The sequence below is a fragment of the Natator depressus genome, chromosome 1 (genome assembly GCF_965152275.1).
Source record: "Natator depressus isolate rNatDep1 chromosome 1, rNatDep2.hap1, whole genome shotgun sequence".
Lineage (NCBI taxonomy): Eukaryota > Metazoa > Chordata > Testudines > Cheloniidae > Natator > Natator depressus.
This window is the reverse complement of record NC_134234.1, coordinates 228,450,016-228,477,866: the sequence shown is the minus strand read 5'-3', so window position 1 is coordinate 228,477,866 and position 27,851 is coordinate 228,450,016. Positions and strand designations below refer to the sequence as shown.

General features: G+C 41.6%; 1 protein-coding gene across 1 annotated transcript in view; it reads right to left on the bottom strand.

Moving 5' to 3' along the window:
• ITPR2 (inositol 1,4,5-trisphosphate receptor type 2) overlaps positions 1-27,851 on the bottom strand; it is a 337,337-nt gene that overhangs the window by 173,517 nt on the left and 135,969 nt on the right. Inside the window, exons 22-31 of the mRNA XM_074937228.1 lie at positions 22,699-22,889; positions 19,995-20,127; positions 19,048-19,105; positions 16,716-16,881; positions 14,669-14,842; positions 11,780-11,869; positions 11,543-11,668; positions 10,136-10,258; positions 8,145-8,345; positions 3,911-4,162 (exon numbers count right to left, since the gene is read on the bottom strand). Coding sequence (XP_074793329.1) covers positions 3,911-4,162; positions 8,145-8,345; positions 10,136-10,258; positions 11,543-11,668; positions 11,780-11,869; positions 14,669-14,842; positions 16,716-16,881; positions 19,048-19,105; positions 19,995-20,127; positions 22,699-22,889 — 1,514 coding nt within the window. The remainder of the gene's footprint in view (positions 1-3,910; positions 4,163-8,144; positions 8,346-10,135; positions 10,259-11,542; positions 11,669-11,779; positions 11,870-14,668; positions 14,843-16,715; positions 16,882-19,047; positions 19,106-19,994; positions 20,128-22,698; positions 22,890-27,851) is intronic.

Sequence of the window (27,851 nt, the reverse complement as noted above, 5' to 3'; positions counted from 1 at the left end):
CTGTTATTGCTGCATAATCCTGCCAACTGGAACTCTAGCTCCGTGCCTGGAACGTGCTCATGCACCTGGCATGTTAGGGAGATTTGTAGAGCTGGAGCATTCTCAGTGCAGATGAAATGTTAGAGGTTTGCCACTAAAATCTCTACTGAGCATTACCAAGTGGCGATTTTCAGAGGCTTCCGACTGCCAAATCTGGGTGTATTTTCATGGGGACAACAAAAGGCATATTTCTGATGACAGGATCGTTGCTGGTTAAATTCAAGCTCCTGCTCCAAATCCTGAAGGCAGCAGAGCACTTCAAAGAAACAGCTGGAAAAATTTAACAGTGGCAAAACCATCTAATTTTCCCTTAGGCAGTTAAGCCACTTTTGCTGAAGCTACCAAAACAACTGCAGCCTGAGGTAGAGCACAAAGATGGAAAATTTCTATTCTTATGACAAGTTTGGCAAAGATACAAGGAACTTAAAATGGGAACTATTAATTGCAAAAGTGTTGGGCAGCCTTAATAATAGGGGTCTCTACCAGATCATCCCTGTAACACTAAATGGAGACTCAAAATCTAGGCAAATTAAATACAAGAGACCCTAGAGCTTTAGTGTCTTTGGAATTTGCAGAGAAGGAAACTTTGTAGGGCCATTTCACAGAAAGTTCAGTCTGCTATTTGCAGATAGCCATGCCACCTTCCCTGCTTTCTCTTTTCAACTCTTTCTGGTTCTGTATTCTCTGCTAATGCTCCCAGTCTGCATGCAACGTAGTAACAGGACTACAGTGTTGGGAATTTAGCAAAGTGGTTGACTGCTCACAATAACACAGGATAGATGCTCCCCTTTCCGTACAACTAACTCAATATATTAAGTTATTTATATGATACCATTATTTACAAGGCATTCTGCAGAGAGATTACAACCATCTCCCAAAAGCCTACAGTCTAAGTCAGGACAAATAGGACAAGGTAACAGACACCAGTTTAGACAAGGGAGGATGTGGGGATTATTAATAAAGAGAAGATGGAAGGGACTGCTTATGTCTCAAGGGGGAGAGCTGAAGAAGAAAGGGTGATTGGCAGAGGAAGAGATGAAGAGCAATAAGGTGAGAAGACTGGGAAGAGTAATAGAAGCAAGAAAGGAAGTAGGTGGAAAGGACAGCAGAAATGTCTTTGGAGGCAAAATTACATACAGCCTTGCAGGTGAGGAACAGAAACACAAACGAGATGCAGAAAGCTGGGAAGCCAATGCAGAATTTGAAGAAGAGTAAAGGGCAAATGATGTCAGCAGTAGCATTGTGGACTGACTGAAATGTGCCAGTTGATGTGCCGAATAGCCAAAGAGGAGGTTGCAGTGATAAAGAAAAGAGAGGACCTGAGAATGATGCGGGGACAAAGGGAAAAGGGGTAGATTTGGGTGATGTTAAAAAGGAAGAAATGACAGGATTGGGAGCAGGTACAAGAGGATTCCGAGGAGAGTAGAGACTAGACAAAGGCTGCAGGCCTAAGAGACAGAATGAATAGTAGAATTGCAAGAGAGGGAAAAGAAATGTGTTAGGAGGAAAGATAAGCCCAGTTTGGAGAGAAGGAATTTGAGATGGCAACTGGACATCCAGCACACGTGAAAGTTATCTTCAGGCATTTGAAGGCCTGCAGGTCTCTGGGCCCAGTGAAAGCTTGGAGTTTTACAGAGGATGCCAGTTATAGGGGCTGTGACCTTTGAGAAGTTTGGAATAAAACTCCAGTAAAAGTTGGCAAACCCCATGAACCTTTGGATCTTTCGGATGCTCCAGGATTTGGCCCAATCCTGAACTGCAGATACTTTCTGAGGGTCCATCTGCTGACAGGCTGAACCCCAAAAATTCAACATAAGTGCTGTAGCTTGCTCCTGCAAGGAACCATTTCCCATCTGCAGCTGTTGTATTTTGTCCCTCAATTTCTGGTTTTCTGCTTGGAAGGCAACAATCTACTCCTGTGGACTCACAGGGCCCTGGAGCGATGGCAAGGTGAGAACCCCCGCGATGTCCATACTCAGTCCAGGGATTCAATGATAAGTCTCAGAGGAGACTGAGGTTGGTCTGAGCAAGTTGTCAGGGCCCCTAACACGGGTGATCTGACCTAGTGGTCTGAGCCAGGAGTAATGTCCAGGTTAGGATAATGCCAAGGATCAAAGCCAGAGCGAGAAAGCAGAAACCAGGAACAAGGCTTGGAACTTGGTCTCAGAGGTCTGGGCAGCAACAAGCTTAGTGTCTAGTTGCTCAGACAAGGGATGGGACAGGAACAGGAACCTTTACACCCAGCGGGGTCCAATCAACATTTTGCTGTTAGTCATCTGACTCTACTGAGTCAGCTTCTGGTGGTGGGGTATTAGCAGCAGTTCCCTCCTCAGCCCATGCAGTGTGGTGGTGCAAAAGGTAAAGTTCCCGCACAGCAGCTCTGTGGGCTTGAATTTGAAGTCTACAGTGCCTGACAGAAAGGCTACTCGAGATGTAAGACTGGACAGACAGGGTTAAGTCAGGGTACAATCAACAGGGTGATTGCCAAGAGGGAAGAGTAAGGGATGGAGTAAAGAACCATGAGGGATCATCAGAAGAGGAAGAGGGAAGGATGAGGAGCCATTAAAGGAAACGATGAAGAAGCCATCAGCAAAGAGAGAAGAGGGAGAAGCAGAGGCATGGAAGCCAAGTCCAGACAAAAAATGAGAGAGTGACCACATTGAAGGTAATAGCCATGTTAAGGAAAATAAGGGTAGAGAAATGGCCCTTTCATATATTCAGGAGGTGAATGTGCATATATGTATTATATACAAAAAACCCTAGATTAGAAGAATGTTAATACAGTAAATAAGGCCTACGGCCACATATTAAACAATGAGGATAAAAGAAAATATGGAAGAGCTGCTCATTAAATGAGCACTGTCTATCCTGTTCCCTGAATAAGACAGGGGGTCTTGTGGAAAAAATTGTATGTGATCATGTGAAATCTGTATCATAATCCATAACGCACAAGAGGGCCAAATTAAGGTTGCACAGGCAGCCTTAATTCTGGCATTTTCTAATTTTTGAATGTTTGGCTTTTCATTCTTAACGTTCTTTTAACATACTTTGCACGTAACATACATATAATATATTTTTAAATTTTCAACAGTCCAAAGTAGGGATAATATACAATAAATTTAAATGCAGTAAACAGAAAAGCTGGGTTTTTTCTTAAACTAATGGCAGTAATTTAAATAAATGTACATATTTTCAACCAAGAAAATATTTTATTGTGATAAGGATGACCACAAAGTACGATGTGCTTCTTTATTGTCAAATTACCTGATCCTGTAAAAAGATCAGAGATTCCCAGTCCCCAACTGATAACTCATGAGCCAACGGCTGCGCAAAGTCCCACTGACTTCATCGACCAAAGTGTAGAGTCTGAGCCAGCTCCTGCTGATGAAACATAGGTGCTGGAAATAAGGGTGCTGTTGCACCCCCGGGCTTGAAGTGGTTTCTATTATATACAGGGTTTACAGTTTAGTTCACAGCACTGCTGAACTATGCTTGGCAGTGTTTGCAGGACTGAGCCTGTACTTGCTGTGAATAAAGGCACTTGACACCCTTGGTGAAATCCTGGCCCCACTGAGGCAAAACTCCCATTGACTTCAACAGGGACAGGATTTCACCTCATACCTTCCAACTCATGCAGTGGGGATATTTTAGCATGGCAAACTCAATCATCATCGTATTGTTTCATTTAACAGTTTACTTCTGGAAAATCTTCTGATTTACTCTCTCATTTGTGCAGCTTAACAAACAGCACAGGTGAACTGGTTAGACTGCTTTCTGGACAAACAGTCAACCTATTTGTTTTTAGAAGCTCTGCAAATGTTTTTCTCTTTATAATAATTCTTTAGTTGCTGCATTGTCTAGTCAGGCTTACCTCTGGTATGCAGTCATCATGGGTTACCACTCTCACTATGTCATCCAACGGCAGGAGTGAATTGCACTTGATCTCCGTATATACATTCTTTCCTTCTGTACATGCTGCTAGCAGTTCTACAAGCGTGACGTGGTAGGCTAAGGGTCCACTCTCATCCGCTCGGTCTCGCTCTGAGCACATCATTTGTAGGAGGACTGGAAACGATGCTCGATCGTTATAAAATATCAACACATCTTCACCTCCATTTATCAGCTGAAATGACAGTACAAAAGTCTGCCCAACTGTTCAAGTGTCCCACATCATGTTCACTTTCTAATGATTCGTTCTGTCTCGCAACGTGCAAAATTGCTCTCTGATTATATACAGAGCACTAGCAAAAATAGAATATGGCTAACTGAGCGTACGTTATCTCAGTTGCATACCTGCAAATCTGGAATAACTCCACTGAAGTCAGTTGATGCAGAGTGAAATTCAACAGAGAGTTACTCCAGATTTCTGTCTATGCCTACATTTATCTTAGTATGTATACCACTCCCATCGGAATACCCAAGCGCCACTTAAACATTAATTAATGTAACCTCAACACTGATGTGAGATTGGGAAGTATTATTATCCCCATTTCCTAGATGGGGAACTGAGGCACAGATTAAATGGCATACCCAAGCTCACACAGCAAGTCGGTGGCAAATACAAGAACTGAATCTGGGTCTTCTGTGTCCCAGGCCAGTGCCTTAAACACATAACTATCCTTCCCTTCTCTATGTACTAGAGACCATCTGTATCCTAGTATTGTTAACATAAGGCCAGTGATTCCTTTTAAAAGAAAAAAAAAAGGCTGCAGCTATAGATATCTAAGATGTGAGTAATAGGAGTAACTCATTCATCCTGGAGGGCTCAGACATGCCAGTTAGACACATCCCAGAGCCCAGGTACACGTGGTACAACAACATCCTGGTGGATCTCAGGGAAACGTTTTGTCCCAAGTAGACAGAGTTCTTCTCTGAGCTCTCCCAGGGCATTCAATATACCAGCTGCTACATCCCTTGAGGGCTTGCAGCTTTCTCCCTCTACTGTGCCAGTGCTACTTAGCAAGCTGGCACAGAGTGCATACATGGTCATAGCCCTGCATTTTCCCTATCCTCTCTGGGGTATAGTGCACTCTTAGGGGAGAGGCAGTTCTTATGCATCCCCAAGTGCAAGGGTGGCAATTGTACCTGGTAGAGCTGCCTGAAATTTTTCATTTGACATTTTTTGCACATGGCAGGGATGAAAAATAGGCTCTTTGGAAAGAGAAAACTTGAATGAAAAGTTTTGTGTTTTTTTTTTTTTAATTTTCCAGTTTTTCATCAAAACTGGAAAATTTCAAAATTTGAAGTTCAGAATCTTCTGAATTTTGTTTTTTCTCTTTTAGCCATTGAATGCAATAGAATTAATGTTGTCTAGGGTTTTTTCCCCCACCCATTTTTTTTCTCCCCACCCCCTTTTGCCACATCTTTAGTTTTCCAAAACTGAAAAAGTTTAGAAAACTTTCTAACTTCTCCAAAACTGAAAAAGTTTAGAAAACTTCTTCAGTTTTGGAAAAGTTAGAATGAGAAAAGGAAAAATGATAAAGTTGGGGGGAAGTAATAACCCAAACATCATTTATTTTATTGTTCTAAGTGAAAAAAATGAAAAAGGAAGGAGAAATGGGGGGAATCAAAATTCAAAAATGTGAAATTTTGACTTTTTTTCAAAAAATAATTCACAAAATAATTAAGAAATTGTTCCATATCAAATTCTGCAAGAGTGAAACAACTTTGAAATTTTTCATGAGAATATTTTTCCATATTTCAGCCAAATCTAGTATCTGGCCCTGACACAGATTCCTTCATGCTGCCCCATTTAAGAGCCAGACATCACCTGGCCCAGAGTCACTTCCTAAAATGTGCCTTGAATGCAGTATATCCCCTAAACTGTATACAGAATGATCAGTTGCTGAAAAATTAGATTAATTTATTGAATGCACGAAACAAGATGTTGGATAAGGCAATGGAATACAGAGCTACTTGTTTTGTGACCATGAGGGAACTTTCAATGTGAAGACATGAACACACACAAAAGAGAGGGTGCTGCATCAGCAACTATAGTACAAGTGGAACAAAATGATCATCATAAAGGTAATGGAAGCAGAAAAGTATCTTATTTTCCAAATTACCCACCCAACTATTTCCCCTCCAGTTTAAAGGTGACCTGCAAATGGAACCAAACATTGATCCAAGCATAAAATTATAATTTCAATGTCCTCACTAAAGAAACTCTAAGAAGCCTCCAGCATAAGGTCAGATAAAATTCCCACTCACAGTTGTGACTGAGAAAATGCTGCAGCATTTTGTCCTATATGAGTAAGTCACAACTAAGCAGTTAAGAAGTCTAGGTAAACATCAACAAGGATGATCAGTTTTGGATTAGCTGTTGACATTCTGCAATGCACTTCATTCTGGAACACAAGACATACTAGAAAGCTCTGTTGTTCCACTGATTGGGTCAAAGGGCCCTAAATAAGTCCTGTTTTCTCTTTTGTAATAGTGTTTGCGCTGATATGGCAATCTTTCATCCAAGAACCTCAAAGCACTTCCTTAACAGTAGCTCTCAGGAGTCTTTGAGCTAGGTAAATATCATTACATCCTTTTTACAGATGGGGAGACAAGCATAGGAAGATAAGTCATTTGCCTAAAATCACAATGGTCCTCTTTCTATCCCCTCATCAAAATGGTTCCTTTCTTGCTAATTCCTGAAGGAACTGTGATCCAAATGTCAGAGCTAAGTTCTTTTCATCATGCAATCAGTCTGAAGAAGTAATATGGCAATACCTCTCTTCACTAACAAAATGTATTTAAATTGAAAAAAAAAAAAAAAGAAAAAAAACTGTATGGTAAGAAGCTCAAAACCTATATGATACAGAGTGTAGGAGGGAAGGAACTCTAAAAGCGCTAATGCATAAGAATTGTTTGAATTACGTAAAGCAAAGGTTTGCAATTGATATTACGTGTTAAAACTCTTCAGTCAAACTGAAAAAGTTGAAATGGAATTAATTAAAGGTTATCCATGTAGGATGAAGTTTTATTTTCTTAATTAGAAAATTTTCTTCTTTATTGCTGTGAAGAGAATTTTCTGTACATCTCAACTCTGCTTAAATCAGGACTATTGCTCATCTCTGTTTTCTTCCTCGAGTTTCTTTTCCCAAAAGGAAAAAAAAATTGCAAAGGAATGAAAATAATACTTGGGCCCTGATCTTATCAACACTTAAGCTCATATGTAATTTTACTCACATGGAGTAGTCTCATTGAAGTTAATGAAGTTCACATAATTACAATTAGATGCATGAATAAGTGTGTGAAGAGCTGGGCAGATGGAGTCGGGCAAACCCCTACACCCTGACCCCGCTCCCCGGCAGGAGAGCCGGGCAGGCAGTGCGGGGCAAGCCTCCACGCCCTGACCCTGCTCCCCAGCGGGAGCATGGAGGGGCGGGAGGGACTGCAGGCAGAAGGGGTAGGAAGGGCCCCCACTTGCTCTGGCTCAGGACCCCACAAAACCCTAATCCACCCCTGTGTGTACCAAATCGTGCTCCCATGAGAAGTCAAATTGGTGTTTTCCTACTAACTTCAATAGCATAAAGCTTTGGCCCTCAGAGAGCTGGTCTATGCAGTGAAATTTACCAGGCCAAATTCTGAACTCCATTACTCTGGGTAAATCCACAGTAACTCCACTGACTTCAGCAGAGTTGCTCCAGAATGACACCAATGGAACGGAGATCAGAATCTGGCCTTTGGGATTGTAATGCGGTTCCATAAAATGATCATAACAAAGTTTGGATGAATCTATGTAAGCAGAAACATGTTTTGTTATAATGCAGTGTCACAAAATGGTAAATTTTCCTAGGTAGAAGGGATACAGTGCGGGAGAATGAAGGTCTGAGTACGGAGTTCAAATATTTCTCTGTTGCAAGTCCCAGAACTAGAACTCTGCATACCATCACAGCAGCTCTTGCATTTCACGGCTAGTACTGATACAGATGGCCTTTCTAAATTAGATTTAACTCAAAAATATGTACGCTAAAATATTCATTATTCATGGTAACATTTAAAATTCTAAACCTATAATGCCAATGAAACATGCTGGCATTAACAGCAGAGAAAAGCAACCTCAGAATATTAGTATGTGTGTTAAACAGATATAACATGAACAGTAAACCTACCTCTGTCATTACCATATCCTGGCATTTCTTCACATATTTGCCATCTGCTTTTACAATTGTCTGCAGAAAACGCAGGTACTCCACATGTCGGCCATGTGTCTCTACGCAGTGTACGAAGTGCTGCACTACTCTCTCGCTAATTTCATTGCACAGATGGTAATTGTTCATAAAGGTGTGCCGCATGGTTTCAGCTTCAAGCAGCTAAACAGATTTAAATCAGACAGCCTCATCAGAATGGCAGAGCTAGTTTATATAATGTCCTGAGAATGGATACTGGAAGAGGGGATCAGAAGTCTCCCGGTCAGAGTTAGGGCACACTGAAAGGGCATCATGGCCAATCCCCAACATGTGCCTGTTCAAGGGGTAAATAGAAGCTTTAGGGACTGATTCTCATTTATATTGGTGTTCCTTTAGGCTACTTTTCCAAAGTGCAAAAAGGCCTAAAATTGTCACAATTCATACCCACCTTAAGGACCTATATGCTGCTAGAGCACTGTAAAGGGACTTTAGGATAACTGAGCTCTTAGTCTCCAGGACTCTCAGCCCAGCACCCTTCACCAGCACTAAATCCACACCAAAAATAAAAAAAATAATGGACCATATTAATTCTAGACGGATGTACTTAGGCCATTATGGTCTGTCAAGATTCTGGACTTCTAATATGATTATATTATTTCTAACGAAAGTGGGTTTTGCTTAACAGGCCGCTCAACCAGTAAGCTGAAAAGATCCTGGCTCTCAATGACAATGCATGGCTCACTAACAATAAATGAAACAAATCAAAAATCTGTGGGATAGATGGGAAGAGGAGACTGACTAAAAGGGAAGGGAAGTGAATTAATACCACACTTTTCACATCTTAGCGTTTCTAAACAAGAGGTCAAGTTTTGGGTTAGTTGAAGGAGGATGACACACAGGTAACATTGATTAGTTAATAAATAAATAAAATGAACAACAACAACAACAATAATAATTTGTATTACCATAATGCCCAGGGGCCCCAATCATAGATCAGGACACAGCTAGGCACAGTACAAATACAAAATAAAAAAAATAAATTAAAAAAAGACAGTCCCTGCCCCAAGAAGCTTATCACTGAAGTATAAAACAAAGAGATTGATACAGATAGACCGAGGAGTACAACAAAACAATACCGGTCACCATGATAGGCTGTAGTCCCAGCACACTAACAGTCTAACCCACATCGTCTTTTGTCGGCATCTTGGCAAAGGGAAGATTTGAGGAGGGGTTGGCAGGCGGAGAATGAGGTAGCTTTGTGGATGTTTATGGGAAGTGCCTCCCATGGGAGAAAGCACAAAGGTGCTTGTTTGAAGATGTACCAGGCTGGGCAGTGGAGGCTGACATCCTGGGCTGAGTGGAGGTGAGCATCAACAGTGCGATAGCAAATGAGAAACGATAGGCAGGGTGGGGATTGATTATGAAGGGACTTGAAAATGAAGACAAGTAGTTTATGATATCAAAGAGAAGGGAGATACAGTGGAGGGATATAAAAACAGGGGGGGACATGGTCAAAGTGACAGGCTAGGAAAATGATCTTGGTGGCAGCAGCATTCTGAATGTAGGAGTAAAATACTGTGGGCTTGATTTGATCTCATTCACACTGCTTTACATCACAGTAGCTCCACTGATTTCACTGGAGTTACTCCTAATTTACAGAGGTGTAAGGGAGATCAGAATCAAGCCCACATGTGTGATACTCTGTCTTGACAATGAGACATCATGCTTGCAGATAATGGTGGGTAAATTATAAATGCAATTTTGCTTTCCACTTTCAGAAATGGATCTCTTTAGAAGCAATGACAAAGAATCGTAACAGGAAAAAGGAAAGAAGGAAGGAAGGAGGAAAGGGAGAGAGAATATTAATGGAGAAGAAACAAAAGAAACCAATTATGTACTTATTTGGCAAAACATGTCAGTGAATCAAAATCAGCTTAATCCATTTTAAACAATAAATCACATGAAATACTTACACCAGGAGTTAAGAACAAATTGAGGTTTTTGTGGAGGAGAACTTGATTCTGAGGATTTCCTCGACAGAAATTCTGAAGGAAAGTGTGGGCTAGATTCATGACTTCATTCATCTTTTCATCGGTCTACAGATAAAAACATCAAACACAACAAAAGGGGGAAAAAATAAAACATTTGCTAAAACTCCACAACACAATCTGATCAGTAATGTGCCAATTCTCCTCCAATTTCCTGTGCCTTCCAAAGATGGCAACTTGCCCTCTAGCAAGAATGGCTGAACCCACTTTTCTCCAGAGCTCATCAATGGCTCCTTCTTCAGTGAATCACCACAGCGTGACATGAAGTGCTGCATTCCCAGTGCTCCTGTCTGCCCTTTTTTGCCCAGGCTGTTGACTCGGTTTTATTTTGGCTCTACCACTAAATAAACAGAGTACATCAAAGATAATAAAGCTAAGGACAAGATTTTCTTATGAGTGCCTAAATTTAGGCTCTTACTTCCAAATTTAGGCTCCTATCAAGTGGTCTGATTTTCAAAAGTACTGTGCATCCCATAGCTCCCACTGACTTTTGAAAATCAGACCAATTAGGTGCTTAAATATACATTTAGGTGACTAGATTTAGGCACCTAGTTTCTACACTCTTAGAATAACACGTTAACAAGCATGTAGTGAGCCATTCTATGACGAAGTGTTACAGCTAACTTGACACTGGGTTCAGTTCTCTTCAGTAGAATAGTCGGAACAGCAGATTATCAAATTCAGGATAATGTAAATGGAGATCACAAATGGATTCATGTCTTTTTTCAGTGCTTACTACAGATGGCTGCACCTAATTTTCGAAGAAGGGCTCCTGAAAAGGACATCTAGATCCTTCATTTTGGTGGTCAGATCAGTAAATCGGGGCCAAATCATGTTGTCCTTTCTCAGGCAAAACTCTGGAGTTTAGCAAGAGTAGAGACTTCATAAGGATTACATGGTTTGGTCCTGAGACATATAAATGCCCATGTTATGTACGTACAGTACCAATCTCAGCACCCATATCTGTGCATCCCGCTGTAGGGTTCCATTTAGTCAATGCCTGTCCCTTCTCCCCCAAAGTGATTGCAGTAGTACAGGGTCTCTTATTCAAAGTATGAGAAGACACCACCTTTATTTTGAGTACCTGAGGTGATGAATATTCATGTTTTCAATTATGTCCTCAGTATTTCAGCACCCATGCTTAAAAATTCAGCTCAGCTTCCTTATTGTCAAAGTAGAGAATTAGGATATCATGATTTTGGGTCTGCTCCAAAGCCCACTGAAGTCAATGGAAATCTTTCCAGTGATTTCAAAAGGCTTTGTATCAGGTCTTTTTAGGACTGTCCAATCAGTGACTTCATGTACTTTACTATAAGTAATAATTAGTCTAACCTTTTCATAGGGTATCTGCAGAAGGTCCAGCACCACCGAGTGAGCTCCCATATTTTTCAGCAATCGCTGCTGCTGATTCCGACATTTTTTATTCTGGACACAGAGTTTGCTGAGTCTAATCAAAATCTGGAAGAGAAAAAAAAACCCGAAACCCCCCACAAAATTCAAAAGTAAAGGATATAATGTGTCATAATAACAAATATGAATCTACTACACCTCATTTGTAGGTATACAAACCTCCTTAACAATGTTGTAATTATTACTCTTATTGCTGTCAATCTGAGGGTTTTTGGTCCCATCTTGCACTGGGCTTAAAATATTCGGTTCCTATAATTTAAACACAACCACAAATGGTTTTTAGTGCAACTGACTGAATATCAGCGAACTGTTTTTAACAACAACAAATAAAGAAGAGGAGCAACAATAACAGGTACGAGCAAAATGGAAGTATAGAGAAGAGAAATGATGGTCCAAAGGCTATGGTGCAAGCCTGGGACTCGGGAGATCTGGGTTTAATTCCTTCCTCTGCCACAAACTTCGTGTGTTATGTTTGGACAATTTACTTTGTCTCATTTCCTCATAATAATAGCACTTCCCTACTTCATAGGGGTGTTATGAGGTTAAACGTAATAAAGGTTGTAAAATGCTTAAATGAGATAGCAATGGAAGTCACGAGTACCTTAGACAGATAGTATTTGGTCCAAGCCTATCTCTAATGGACCTGGAAAGATTACAAACTGAAATTAAGTGAGTAACACAGCAGATCTGGAGAATAAGATGAAGACAATCTTTGTAGTTAAAATAAATAGATTTTTTTTTTCAAAAGCATGAAGAACTTAAGGTGTATGGATGTTGATAATCTGGCACCAGCCTGCCACTATGAGGATTGAAGATGTTCCTCTAGCAGAGATGATGCTTCAACGCTCATCTCTGGGTGATGTGGAAATGAATTTAAAAGCGGAAAATTTAAAAGCTAGGCTGCTTGGCCATTCATGACAGTTCATAACAATGTCAGCACTGTTATTTGGCATGTTTGTGTTCATCTATGCAACAACAAGACGACTATTATTTGTTTAGGGTTTGTTAGTATACATGTTGCCTCTTACTAGATGTTTGGATTGATGTTGTGGAAGATATTTCAGGTTCTTTGCTATAATTTAACCACTCTCCTTTGCCCTGGGACTGTTGGTTAACCAAGATTAATTTACCTGTTACGTTTATCAGCATTTTTCCTTAGTCAAAGTAGTTTTATAATCCGTGAGAACTATACATCTTATCTGCAAGTGCTGATCAGCATTAAACTAAATCCATCCTCTCTCTTAACAAAATAAAAAACTGTTTATTGAACCTGTAAGAGTATTCCAGGGATGAAGTTATCAAGAGATAATCACACCACTGGGACATCAGAGGCACTTGCTTGCATATCTTGCCTTGTTATGCCCTGTGATAGACGTTCTCTGTCATGCTTTTCCATAGGGGGCAAAGAAGTCACAGAGCCTGTACTAATCTATGTTCTATTCTGAATATTTGTGTTGTTAGAGAGTGGGAATTTCTAAAAATGGCTCCTTGCTCTATTTGTAAAATTCACAGGCAATTACTACTGTTTCATCAGTTATAGGATCCTATCCTACAGCCCTAAGCCAGGGCCAGATGCTGCCACTCTCACACTGAGTTATACTTTTCTACTGAAATAGGATCATTAATTTTCATGGGACTACGGACGGCATGGTACTGTTCCACACAAGTAAGGATGGCACAGTTAGGTGCTCAGTGCTTACTCACTACATGAGTAAAGATTGTAGGATTGGGCCCATAACCCTAAAATATACATAATGCTTGAAATTAATGTTCCCCAAAACACACTCAGGGCAACAATCACACCTATCAGAAGCCAGAGCAGGGGCAGAGTGGGGGAACTGAAGATTTCTCTGTACATGGAGTTATAGTTATTTCTGCATAACTGCTCCTGAATAACTCCATGTATGGGGACACTGATTCCAGAATAAGAGCATCCACATATGGAGTTAAGAAATAGCTATTGAACTTTTAAATTCACATGCTACCTTAATCCAAATTAACTTATAAGTGTAGACAAGACTTAAATGTTGTCTCTTCCATTCAAGTGACAAGGGTGGCCAAGTGTCCTCCACTGAATTTCAGGCCTTGCATATTCTATAAAGTGTCACTGACATAGCCATGTTTGAGAGCAGTATGAAAAAAAACTCATACCCCAAGGAGACATGACTGTGACAGCAGAATGCCTAGTGTAGCCACATCTGATCTGAAAGAAGAGCGTTTTTGCAGAGTTAGCTAAAGTAGTTTGGGGAGCTGATCTTACTAAGTCAGCAGAAGAACTCCTGTCGGCGTACACAGAATCTGCAGTAGGGAGATATGCCAGCATAGACTCTATTTCATAGAGATGATTATTTCCCCCTCACAGCTCTTATAATTCTCCGTGTGATTTGTGATTATGGCATCATTGTTGGGCCCCACCCTGCATTGCCTGGGTGTTGGTTCCATTATCTTGTTCTATAAACACTTTCTATAATCCCCTGTATCTAAGGTAACTACATGAGAATTGAGATCTGGATAGAGGTGTAGCACCACCCAGCATAACTGAATAAGGGTCCTTTATCTCCTTCCCCTTTCTCACATCAATGCTCACTTTGGGGTTGGCCAAAGTTTTGGGGAAAGTCTATCCTTCCCCTCCTATTCAAGCTTGCAATAGTCATTGTAATAGTGGAAGTGTGACCTCTGGATCACCTGCACAGCAACAGAGTGATGTCACAAACAGATCTGTAGCACTCCTGCTGGACCAAACTGAAGGAGACTCTCTCTGAGATAATATAGCTCTTATTAAACTTAGCAGAGGAGAATACTGGGAACTCCTAGAAAAGCACCTTTGGTTTTGTCTTCTTCCTTCTTTAATACTAACGTTTACCCAGCATTTTGGATATCACCTGCTTGCCAGCAGCACCATTTTGAATTTCTAGTTTAATAATATATATATGAGAGAGAGAGAGAGAGAGAGAGAGAGAGAGAGAGAGAGAGAGAGAGAGAGAAGGTTTATTAAACTATATGTTAACTATATAGGAACACAGGTGGCCTAGGACTTTAGAGACACACCTCTATCGGTTCTTCACCCCCTTTCGCCTGACTGTCACCTAGCTCCCCACTCTCGTAGCTGCTGCTCTTTTCAACCCACAGTTCAGATTTTTCTACAGTCAGTCGGAGCTGGTCAAGATCAGCTTTGATTTGCTTGTAGTTGTCCACATCCTGATTAGACACCAGTAACTGGACCTGAAAATATAGTAATCCACAGTTATATTACAGCAGAGCCAGCTGCAGTGAAGTTTGTTTAATGGTTTTCATTTTAATGCCCTGGTTTCGCTCCCTCATGACCTTATGAAATTATTATCTTTTGAACTGAAATTTTCCATTCTTAGTCTCTTTGGCCCCAGTTGAGCAAAGCCCTTAATCACATACTTAAGTCATACTGAAGTTATTGCCACTGAAGACTGTTTTGCCCAAAGCAAAACTGTTACAATGTTTAAAACATTCTGCCCCCCCCTTATCATCACACTGCAAAATGTTTGCAATGTAAACAACTGTCTATAAACCCCTGAGATCTATGGTAGAGCTAATGGGGACACCAGGATTATGCTCCTTCTGGTATTAAAAGAATATAGTAAGCAGCAGTTTATCCCATGTAAATAATATTTCATGGAAAGACAAGATTGACATTAGAAGAAATCAAGAGATCCAAACATGAACTGTAGAGATAGTCAACATTTTCCAAATATTGAAATTCAATTATAAAGGTCATCAATATTTTGACTAAAAATGGAACAAAACAAAACATATGTGACCTAAGTTTCATTACCAGCTATAGGGAAACACACCTAAATCTCTTTCAGCATTGATGCTTGACAGTTCTCATATAATTTACCCCCAGTTATGACCGCTTGCATTTTTCCAGATGAATCTATTTTTTCATTTCCTGCCCATATATCTAATCTTTCTTTCTGCTCACTGGTGTTCAAAACTCCTCCAAATTTAGTATCATCTTTAAAAGTTCCTTATTAGGCTATTTGCTCCTTCTCCTAAATTATTAATGAAGAGATTCAACAAAATTTGACCTAACAATGATCCCTGTATAACCCAATAACCACCACTAAGAAATCAAACTGTTGTAAAAGAAAATGCCACATCAAGTGAATATTGTCACATGGCAGATAAGAACATTGATAACATATTTTTTTAAAATTGCTGTTCACAGACAAATATTCACTATTTTAGAATATAGTCTTGAAGTTCTCATAGGCTGCTTGCTTAACAGCATACAGACTTGTTATCCTACTGAACTGATGAGTGCTGCTCATCCACACATATTCACATTCCACTTCCTCCACAGCCTTTTTAGTTTATTTGCCAGTTAGACTTTTCCTTTCTTTTACAAACAAACATATTAGGTATGCAACTCTCACTTAACTAGGAATAGCAGCTATTTATGCACCTAATCAGCATGGTCCCGCTTTAATATCCTGGTGGGAGGCCAGTATGCAACTCCGCAAAAGTATTACAACAAAGGCTTTCCAGCTATTTATCATTTGCCTGGTTTTATGACAAGAAAAACCACCACCTTTTACATAATGAGGTGGCAACATGCTAGTGAACTCCTGAAATAAGCATCAAATTATCTCAAAAAAGGTAAATTATCAGTCACCATAACCAAGAAAGTCCTCTATTATCTAAACCCATTACATCAGGTTTCTTAATAGACTAGGGTTAACATGTTAAAAATTTATACAGAAATGGGGGTGTTATCTAGTCGACAGAACAACAGCTGAGTACTATGCCTGGCTCTGTTATTCACTTGCTGTTCTATGTGACCGTGGGCAAGTCACTCAGGCCTACATAGTCAACAGCAGCTCCAATTCCAGGTGTTTCCGTTTTTGGGTCTCTGCCTTGAGACACCTCGAGCTTGGCTCACTCACGTGCAGCTGTGTATGTGCAGCTCCCAAGGAGCAAGAGGGCTGAATTTGGACCTTCAATTTATAAGGAAGGGACATTCTAATACTGTAACTGGCAGTTTAAGTGAGACTACTAGACTTTGAGACGACTTCCTTTTTCCTCACACAGTAGATTTCATGAAACACCATTGCACCTGTACCTGTTTAAATGCTTGCAAAACTTCTGCTCTTTGGCTGAAATGCTTAAATAGCAGCTGTAGGGCCCCTGACAGCAAAGGAGGGTAGTCATGCATGATAAGGTGAATGAGGACTCGTAGAAATGTTCTGCCCCCCTCATCATCAAGTTGCACTGGATTTTTCTCCTTTCTGCAAAAACCCAAACAAGTTAAAAACCTGTGGTGTAAATCAATAAATCAAATCAAATCAAATCAATCACACACACACACTTTGATGGCGCTCTTAAAACTGAACAGGACAATCTGTGAGATGTAAATTCAAAACCACTCCCCACTTTAGTTCATTTTACAGAAGCTTCAATGCCAGGGTTATTTTCTTTGTGGCAATCTGATGCTTGTAACAGAATCGCCAGTACTGGCTGAAAGTAAATGGGAGCTTGGCTTCTTTAGCCTAACTAAAAGAAGGTTGAGGGGAGATATGATTGCTCTCTATAAATATATCAGAGGGATAAATACCAGAGAGGGAGAGGAATTATTTAAGCTCAGTACCAATATGGACACAAGAACAAATGGATATAAACTGACCACTAGGAAATTTAGACGAAGGTTTTTAACCATCAGAGGAGTGAAGTTTTGGAATAGCCTTCCAAGGGAAGCAGTTGGGGCAAAAGATCTATCTGGCTTTAAGATTAAACTAGATAAGTTTATGGAGGAGATGGTATGATGGGATAACATGGTTTTGGTAATTAAATATTCATAAATAGGCCCAATGGCCTGTGATGGGCTATTAGATGGGGTGAGATCCAAGTTACCCAGGAAAGAATTTTCTGTAGTATCTGGCTGATGAATCTTGCCCATATGCTCAGGGTTTAGCTGATCGCCATATTTGGGGTCGGGAAGGAATTTTCCTCCAGGGCAGATTGGAAGAGGTCCTGGAGGTTTTTCGTCTTCCTCTGTAGCATGGGGCACGGGTCACTTGTTGGAGGATTCTCTGCTCCTTGAAGTCTTTAAACTACGATTTGAGGACTTCAATAGCACAGATATAGGTGTGAGGTTTTTTTTTTGTAGGAGTGGTGGGTGAAATTCTGTGGCCTGCGTTGTGCAGGAGGTCAGACTAGATGATCATAATGGTCCCTTCTGACCTAAATATCTATGAATTTATAAATACGTATGAAATGCATCAAACACTGCGATTAAGCTCCATTTTGCAAACACATCACTTAACGTCTGGGTGACCAATTCATCGCTGGAAGAAGCCCACCAAAGTCAATGGAGTTGCACCCAAGATGAATTTGGCCCTGTCCTTTTTATTCGTCCCCTATGCGCTGCTGCTAAAATTAAACGTAGGAAAAATGAACTACAAAACCAGTAAAAATTGCCAAAGGCACCATATTTCTAGATCATATTTATAATCTGGAAGACAGAAAGCAGAATTACACTTAGCATATCAAAGCAGAAATAATGTTTCCAAGAAGCCATTCACAGTCAGTGTTCAATTGAAAGATACAGGTGCCAAGAGCCACACCAGAGTGGTGTGTTGTTTTTCATTATGGGAGTTCAGGGACAGGACTGAGGACACTCCTCTTGTTGGCAAAGCCTAAGAAGACATAGGGGACATACGTGGTGAGGAAAGTTCAGAACACCCATCTCAGACATCTTTCCCCCTTCTCCTCAGTTCTGGGAAAATCATTAGCATCTAAAGGTTTGTCTACACAGGAAATGTTTCCAGTTATACTCATACAAGTGTACAAACAGAGTTAAACTGATACAGTTATACCAGCATAACTCCCCTATGTGGACGTTCTTATTCCAGAATAAGAGTGGGTTTTTTGGTTTATCTTAAACCATTTCCAAAGTGACAAAACTAAACCAGAAAAAGGAACTTTTATACTGGAATAAGAGTATCCACACAGAGAGTTATACCAGTATAACTATAGTACTTCAAATTCACACCTTCCTTTATACCAGTTTAATTTTCCCATGCAGATAAGCCCCAACAGAGATGGGAACCAGCCAAAAACCTGAATCCAAACCCTCCTGAACTTCGGGGGGTAGAGCATCCAATCCAGACCCCACAACTGGCCAAACCAGATCCATATACACTTGAATTTTAGGGTGTTTGGAACCCAGATCTGAACTTCATGGCCCTGGTCGAACATCTATGCTACAGTGGAGCTACTATTCCCACCACCTCCTCTATAGGAGGTCATGCTATGTGGCAACAGGAATCAGTAAAAGGAGAGGAAGATACACAAAAAATAAACAGAAATTGTCAATTAGAAACAAAAATCGGGTAGAAAGATGTTGTGTGTTATTGAGCACATACAGACACAAGTATAACCTTCAGAGAGCTTACCTGCCAGCAAACATCGTCTCGGCCTGAGCTGCAATTTCATCTATGTCAGGAACAATTGCTGCCAAAAAACGAAACACAGGACCACAATTTAGTTTTCACAGCTAAAGAAACTATGGTCTCTGTTTAAGTATGTGCAACAAATTGAAGGCCCAACTATGGACTCCTTGGCCAGGCAAAACCCCATTTGAAGCAGTTAATGGAAATTTTCCCATAATAAGGAGGGAGGATCGGGCCTTAATTATTCTTATTTGTATTGCAGTAGCATTTAGGAGCCACAGTCGTGTACCAGTACCTTTGTACATTGTGCTAGGCGCTATACAAAGAGAACAAAGACGACCCATGCCCCCAAAGACTTTGCAAGCTGCGTCTTTCATATTTTCTTTGATGTAACCAACCCCCCAAAAGAGCAGACAATGACACAAACTTGTTGAAGAATTAGTGTTAATTGCCATTCCTTTTGCACCCACCCGCTCTGCTCTGTCAGCAAAACCAGAATACCCTCTTCTCATCTCTTCAGACAGTTCCGGGCTTTTTTCCGTACCACTGCTCTATCCATAACCATTCTCTGTAAACCAGTTCATCAGCCCCACCCCCATTTAAAGCCCTCTGAAAACCTCAGTTCTGCCACAAGGCACGCAAAACAGGAGAAAGAAAAACAGAGCAACGCGTAACTCTACCCATCCCCACTCCATCCTCCATGGTCCGTCCTCACTCATTTGTTTTGTCATGTAGCAAACCTTTGGGAAGCATACAAATGAATAACAGATAACCGTCATAGGAAAACGGAATCATATTTTAATTAGAGAGCAGCAACTCAGCAAATATCCATTATTGTGGGCACCCTCTAGCTTTCAATCTGGAGTGATGTGTAGCTTTCTGAAGTAGTTTAGTTCATTGCTTACTACAATTACCGCAACAATAAACTGCAATACAACAGCAACAGTTACCTGAGACAAACCCTGGTGTGTCTGGTGGAGAGGTGGTGGAGCTATCAACATTCTCGCTGTCTTCTCCAAATTCTTTCTTATAGATAGACAGCATGTAGGATATTCTATAGTCCAGTCTAACACTAAGGATAAACTACAAGACAAGAGTTTAAAATAAGATACAGTTTTCTCTCTCTCTAACCTGTTTTGTGAGGGGGGAGGGAGCTAATTTTAAGTCTATTACTGAAAATAAATCAGCTATGTTTTTCAAATGATAATTTTTGTGATTTCTTTCCTGGGATTGACCTCCCACACTACGCTCCGGCATTTAGGCTGCACCTCCTTCACCATGAATATCTTAGTCAGTTCAGACTCGTCCAGCGGCTCTGAGATCTGCCCATCTGCCCAAAGCTGCATGAAAACACTAAAGCCAAATCATTTATTTTTCAGTGCAAAATACTAGTGGTGATATCCTGGCCAGTGTTTGCTTTTTGAGGATACTTTGTGGTGAATATAAACCTAAGGACAAAGGATTATTTCTGAGGTTTACTTTTTTAAACAAACGTAACTTGCTCATTGGATTTACAACAGGGTAACTGTGAGCAGAATCTGGCTCTGTGAAAATATTCACGTAAGGGCAGCAGGGTTTGGACGGGTATACATTTTTTCCCTGTTTTAGGTGTGCTTAACTCTCATTGTGCCTGTATTGTGGTATAAAACTGGTGTGAAGGGGGGTTAACACGTAAGTATACAGTAGATCCTCAAAAGGTATGAATATCAGAGTTAAGGACTGACCGGTGAACCGGACACCATGTGAAACCAGAGTAACAAATCAGGCAGCAGCAGAGACCAAAAAAAAAAAAAAAAGCCAGTACTATATTGTGCCTGTATTGCATCTTAAAGGTAGCCACATCTGGGCTGCCTGTCCCCCCACCCCACCCCCACTCATGGGGCAGCCACTTGCAGAAAGACACTGGGGCTGCCAGCCCAAGGCAGCTGGAGCCAGCAGAGCAGGTGCAGCACTGGGATCTGCACAGCTTTCACCCACCCCCCAGGAGGGGGACATGCAGTTTTTAACACACACACACACACACACACACACACACACACACACACACGCACCACCACCACCCCCTGGAGGGGGCCAAGTTTGAAAACTCATGCTAGGGCTGAGTAGGGAGCTCAGCTGCTGCTGAATCCTGGCCTGGAGCATCAGCTGCTGGATCTGGAACCCGAACTGTGCTTTGTTCACAGTTACGAACATTTCAGAGTTACGGACAGCCTCCGTTCCCGAGGGGTCTGTAATGCTGAGGTTGTCCTGTATATGACGGGATTGTGCCCTAGTGTTACGTAGCCATGTCAGAGAGTAACAGTGGAGGGTAAGGCCTCTCCAACTCCCTGTGGAACTGCGTTAGACCTGCTCGGATGGAGGCTAGAGAGAAGAAGGGACAGGAGGAGCTGTCTCACCTGAATCTTTCTCCTGTGAGCATAGAGGTAGGGAGCGGGCAGGAAGAAACTGGAACCGTGGCTATGCCCTCCCAAGTGCCAACCAGCAGAGCCAGCCAGGTATGAAGGGAAAGTAAGCTGCATCCCAAAAGCAGTGTCATAGCTTACTGCCCCTCTCAGAACAAGGACAGAGCAAGGAAGTGGGAGCGACACTCCAGACAGTAATATTTTCCCAGGGCTCTCCCTAAAGTAGTGCAGTTTAGCACCACCCTATGCTCATTTCTGAGCTCTGAAATATGCAGTTTATCACATTTTGAACAATTGTATGCTACAGTAAGCATAACCTAACAATTGCTAGTCTTTCAGCAACTTGTAATTAAGGAAATATAAAAGACGTACTTCATAAACATTCAGTATAAATGGAAAGCTTCAAAAGTGACAAATTGTATCAACAGAGAGCAGAATTTACAAAAAATACTAAAAACTTCTACAGAGTGTGTGTACCTGGAAGTGGGAGTTGGTATGCAGAATAATAGACACTGTGTGGCACATAACTTACAGCAGCCCAAGCTGAGAACCCTAAAGATATATGCTAGGGGATGTACCTCATGGAATGGCTAGGATAAAACGACACTGACCCAAATTCTGTTCAGTTCCACCAGTGAACATCTGGAGAGAGCTTCCAGAATGTCTGGCCCTGCATTTCTCCAGTGTGTCTGGACTCAGTTTTGTTCTAAGTTACACCGGTGGAAATGAGGAGTAACTATTGAAGTCAATGAAATTATACTGATGTAAAACAAGTATAATTAATCTGGAAATATATCCTTTGTCTCTAGAGCAGGGGTTCTCATCAAACGGGGGTCGTGACCCCTCAGGGGGTCACAAAGTTATGATGTGGGGGGGGGGTCATGACCTGTCAGCCTCCACCCTCAAACCCCGCTTTGCTTCCAGCATTTATACTAGTGCTAAATATAAAAAAATGTGTTTTTACTTTACGGGGGGGGGGGGGTCACTCTCACAGGCTTGCTGTGTGAAAGGGGTCACCAATTCAAAAGTTTGAGGACCACTGGTCTAGAGAATATTTCTGGGATAGTTTTAAGGGTCAGATTCTGTCACCCTTACAGACACTGAGCAGTATCCTTCTCCATGCCAAGGCAAGACCATTAGAGAAAGGTACTCCTCAATGAGAAAGATTGGGTCGCAGAATTCGTCCCTAAGTAAATAAAGAAGTAGATTAAAATTAACTAGCTGCTTTGTAATTTTCCATCATGGTTTTCACCTGCAAGATCTCAATGATTTTTAATTTGGTGTCCATCACAGTCACATCTTCACTGTCTGGGCTGGCCTGCTTGCTCGAGTGGAGGCTTGGCTGTACATCAGGTATGCTGATGGGAAAGATAGATCCTCTGCTCAGTACCATTTGTGTCATCATCTCTCCCACGCCATGGATGGTCCTCATAACATTGTTTCCTAGGTATTAAAAAGAAATCATACAATTGGTGAACCTTTCTTTCAAACCCTCCCTCCCTCCCTACACACACACACACGTTCTTCATGTGGCAAAAATACCCCAACAATCTTAATAAATCTACTAAGGACTAAATCATCTCTTTCCAGCTACAGCTGCACAGGAGGGAAAGAGTTAAGTCAAAATATCTATGGTTTTGGAGCCAAATAAATCTGCCACATCACCCTTCCGCAAAGGACACACTTGCAGGCCAACGGAAAGGCCAAGAGACAAGGTTCCCCAAACACTCGTTCACCCCATCAATGTGCTCATAACCTTGTTCTGCAGGGAACACCTCAGGAGAAGAGTGCCTAGTTCCGTTTCCATGCCCACTCTCCTTGTTGGCTTCTCCATGAAGATTTGCCAATTGGGGTGGTGGATTTGGTGATAGAATTGTAGAATCTCAGAGATGTAGTGCTAGACAAGACCTCGAGAGGTTATCATCTAGTCCAGCCTCCTGTTCTGAGGCAGGATTAAGTATACCTAGGCCATCCCTAACAGGTATTTGTCCAGCCTGTTCTTTCAAATTTCCAACGATGGGGATGTAGACACCTGCACCTTAGGAACTGGACTGAGACCAACAAATGATTTTAAAATGGGACACAAAGATGCCACAGTTGGTAAGGACTTTTGGTCTCTACGGACTTTTGGTCTCTACAGACCTAATCCGATTTTAACCAGTGACCTAGAGGTAGAAAAAGCTTTGTATGCTGTCCCCTATTATCAAACCCCTTGGCCATTTGATTATGTTACCAATCTTGGAACATTTATTTGGATGTACTCAACATACTCCCATCCACAGCTCTGAGCACATACACACATACTTCATAAAACGTATACAGCCTACAAGTTGAATCAATGTTCAAATTGCAAAAGCCTCCAAATTCCCACAAGCTAAGATTCTCCCACCACTCAGCCCCATTTGCTCAACCTTCCCACTTCAGAAAAATCCTGGGAAAGGGACAGACCTTATAGCCTGACCTGAATGTCAAAATATTCTCTAGAGCAGGGGTTCTCAATCTTTTTCTTTCTGAGGCCCCCCCGAACATGCTATAAAAACTCCATGGCCTGCCAGTGCCACAACTGTTTTTCTGCCTAATGCTGGTCCTGGCTTTTATAGGATGTATCAAGCAGGGAACTGCCCAGGGGTCCTCACAAAGCTAAGTTGCTCAGGCTTTGAATTCAGCTCCAGGTTGCCAGGCTGGGAGCCCTGGGCTTCAGCGCCACACAGTGGGGCTTCAGCTTTCTGCTCTGGGTCCCAGCAAATTTAACACTGGCCCTGTTTGGCGTCCCCCCCTGAAACCTGCTCATGGCCATGCACGGGGCCCCAGGCCCCTGGTTGAGAACCGCTGCTCTACAGTTACAGTTCCTTGCCTGGGCTCCTCCTAGGAAGAAACTTACTCACCTCAGAGCTAAGCTTTCCAGTTTAATCTAGCCCTAAGAGCCCAGTTCAACCATCCATTCTATTGACTCTGCTAGGAGTTGGATCAAACACCACATGAGGATGCTGTTTGTTCAGACAAACTGTGCTGTTCTTCTTCTACTCTGACTTTTGACGTGAACAGAAGTTCTATGAATGAATGACCATCTTCATTCTAGGATGGGGGAAGAAGAGGAGGAGGAGAAGGAGGAATTTGGGTCTTGCTCTGGACAGGACATAATGATTCCTACCAGTGTGAATTAGTCTTTTCACAACTTGTAACTCACAGACATGAACTAATGGATAAGACAATGAGACAACGGTGGAAAGAGATCCTCCCTCTAAGCGGGAATACCTAGAGTATGCAAAAGCAAACCAAGGGCTGGAAGAGAAGATATAATTTGGCAGAAGGCTTAAGTAGTTCCTTGAATGTCTTCTGTATACTTTAATCAGCAGGCAACAGCAACATCACAATAACCCTCTTTCTATATAATCTGCAGCAAAAGGTCAACATCCTATTATATTTTGCTAGCAATATCTTCCCCTTATGCCTTTTTGCCACCATTCATGGAGTTCACGTATTGTATGTGACGAAAGAGGGGGCCTTTAACCCTGACTTAAAAAGAAGAAAGAATGTGCTTTTTCAAAGTGAATGAGACACATTAGTGTCACGTTTCAGGTCCTGTTCAGCATTCAGTCTGGTGTGCAATCTGTCTGAATTGGGCTTTTGAAAATACTCCTTCATGTCCATACAAGTTAAGGGGGAGGGAAATAATTTCTGGCCGTTTTTGCATCATGCTAGGAAGAAAAGCACTGGGTATCAGACTGAAGACTAAATCCGAACATCAGGGTCATACACAGGCAGATCCTCCTAACCGCGTGCACATAAGTAAGGTAATAAAAATGTTTGCAAATATCCTCCTGGCTACTGCATGGTGCTGGAAATCACATATCTGGCAGAACTGATCTTTAAACTGCATGAAACGTGAGACTAGGATCACCTCTCCCCAAAATGCTAAACAATGTTTATCTGCATTGATTACAATGGAGTTACATCAGTGTAAAACAGGCTTACGAAGAGAAGAATCAGGCCCCTTGACCTTTAAAGTGGCTCCATTTAAGTTGTTTTTTTTTAAATACTATTTACCACCAATTTGTGAAACAGATGATCTCATTCATAACACCCTGTCCTTTCAGCTGCACAGTCTGCTAACAGTGAAGTGCAGCTGTAGGACTTTTAGGTATCCCCTTGGTTTAAGAAATAGAGCAAACACAACAAAAGGAAAGACCCCAGTACAAGATAATGGGACTGCATCACTCCTTGGTGACTTGTCATCCCATTACTTGAAAAATGTATATGGAGGTAAAAATGTTCCCAATTAGTAATGGAGATTTCAGAAGTTAATGAATTCTGCATAAAAAGAGTCAATGGAGTTACAGCACAATACAACTGGTATTGCAGAGTGAAGAACCAGTCAGAATAAACTGAAAAAGTGACAAGAAGATAGTCTTCTAGATTTTTATGTCCATCCCAATTTCTTTCTTAAAAAAAAAAAAAAAGATCTTGAGAGGTACTTTTAATTGATGTCAATGGGATTTGCAAGTGCCTAGCAGTCCTCTCAGGAATGGGTCCACTGAAAGTAGGTATTCAGTATACAAGTGTGCAATTTCGGATTGGAAATTCCCTGTATATTTCAGTCATTCCAACCTCTAAGATAAATCCTGCTGAAATAGCAAAGGCCCAGGTACTATGCAATATAGGATTAGACTTCCCCCCACCATGAGCTCCGATCAAGGGCAATGCATAGTTGCACTGTGTCAGGAGCAGATCAGAAATCAAACTGTGACTCAGTCACAGTATGGGCTGATCCCTCTCTTGCTCCAGAGTGAACAGTAATGACTTCCCCATCTGCAACAAATCAGCAGTGCTGCTCTGTACGTTCAGTGGGGGAGGATGGGGATAGAGTCAAGGTTATGCCCAATCCCCACTTCTGCTCCCTCACTTGTCACCCACACATGTGGAAGGGGAGAAGATACCCCACAAACGTCCGAGGAAGGTTGGTGCAGTGGTTAGGAGGATAGTCTAGCACATGAGAGACCCAGGTCCAATTCCTACTCTGCCAGATTTCCTGCGTGGCCTGGGGCAACTCACTTAGCATCTCTTTCTCTCCATTCCCCGATCTGAAAAGTGAGGAGAATAATAGCACTTCCCTACCTCAGAGTGCTCTTGTGAGAATAAATATACTAAAGATTGTGGAGGAACTCAGATACTACAGAGAGGGGAATTATAAGAGTACCAAAGAAAACAAAAGAGGCAGCCTCCTTCCCTTGCCCCTACTCACAGGTGCTGACTTTCAGCTTTCTCAAGGGGTGCTCCACCCCCACTTGGCCTGAGGCCCTTCCTTCCCCCAAGACCCCACCCTACCCCCTCCCCGGAGCATGTCCTGCCCTCACTCTGCCTTTTCCCACTCCGCTCCTCCGACCGGCTGACAAACAGCTGATAGGAGGCAGGGAAGAGCTGATCGGCAGGTGGCTGCTGAGCACCCACTATTTTTTCCCCTGTGGGTGCTCCAGCCCCAGAGCACCCACGGAGTCAGAGCCTATACACAGACTAGCAACAGAGGTAGGAGGTGCAAGGGGGATGCAAGGCAGCTTCACAATTGAACCTATAACAAAGGAAAAGTTACACTGGATTCACTACACTCCTTCCTCCCAAACATTCCTTGAACATCAACCTGTGTGTGTGACTAAAAGCTAGAGGAAGATCCACTAAAGAAGGTTGTCATTTTCGGTTGTATTTCATTAATACAGCTGAAAGTGTTTTTAGTAGGGAAAAAGCCAGTTTAAATCAATTTTAGTAGTTATAGCTGCAATGGTTAAGACCCTCTTTAAACCAATATACTTTTCTTTTTGTCAACAATACCGGCAAGGCTGGGAGTAACAGGCAAATCAATCTCATACAGCATCTTAGCAAATAGCAAGATATCAGCAATTATATTTTAAATTAACACCCAGCAGGTTTGGGGGAGAAAATTTCTGGAATTAAAATGAAATGGCACTTAGAACAATTAGTTACCAGTATACTTTTCAAAGTGAAAGAACCCAAAATATTTCACAAGCTGTATACCTGTATATGCAGACCACCACTGAAACACAACTGTCTCGCAGGTGGTGGGTGACCGTCAACCAGTACACAGTGCCACAAGCATGGGGCGCCAGAGAGTGCACAAGACACTCAAAGGAACCTGTGCTTTAGGAATATCCATGAAGATTAGACAGAAACTTGATTTTAAGAGGTCTCCTCCAAGAGACCTAAACAAAGTAATCTACATGCCACTCAATGTAAATATCTGCCTTAGAAGGAGGAAGGGGTAAATCAGATCTATAGAAAAGTTTAACCAAGAGTAGGTATGTACTTCAGATCTGTTACATGCAATCAGCATGGTCCAGTGGATAGAGCCCTTTGTACTATTCCTAGCAAGTCACTTCATTTCTCTGCGTTTGT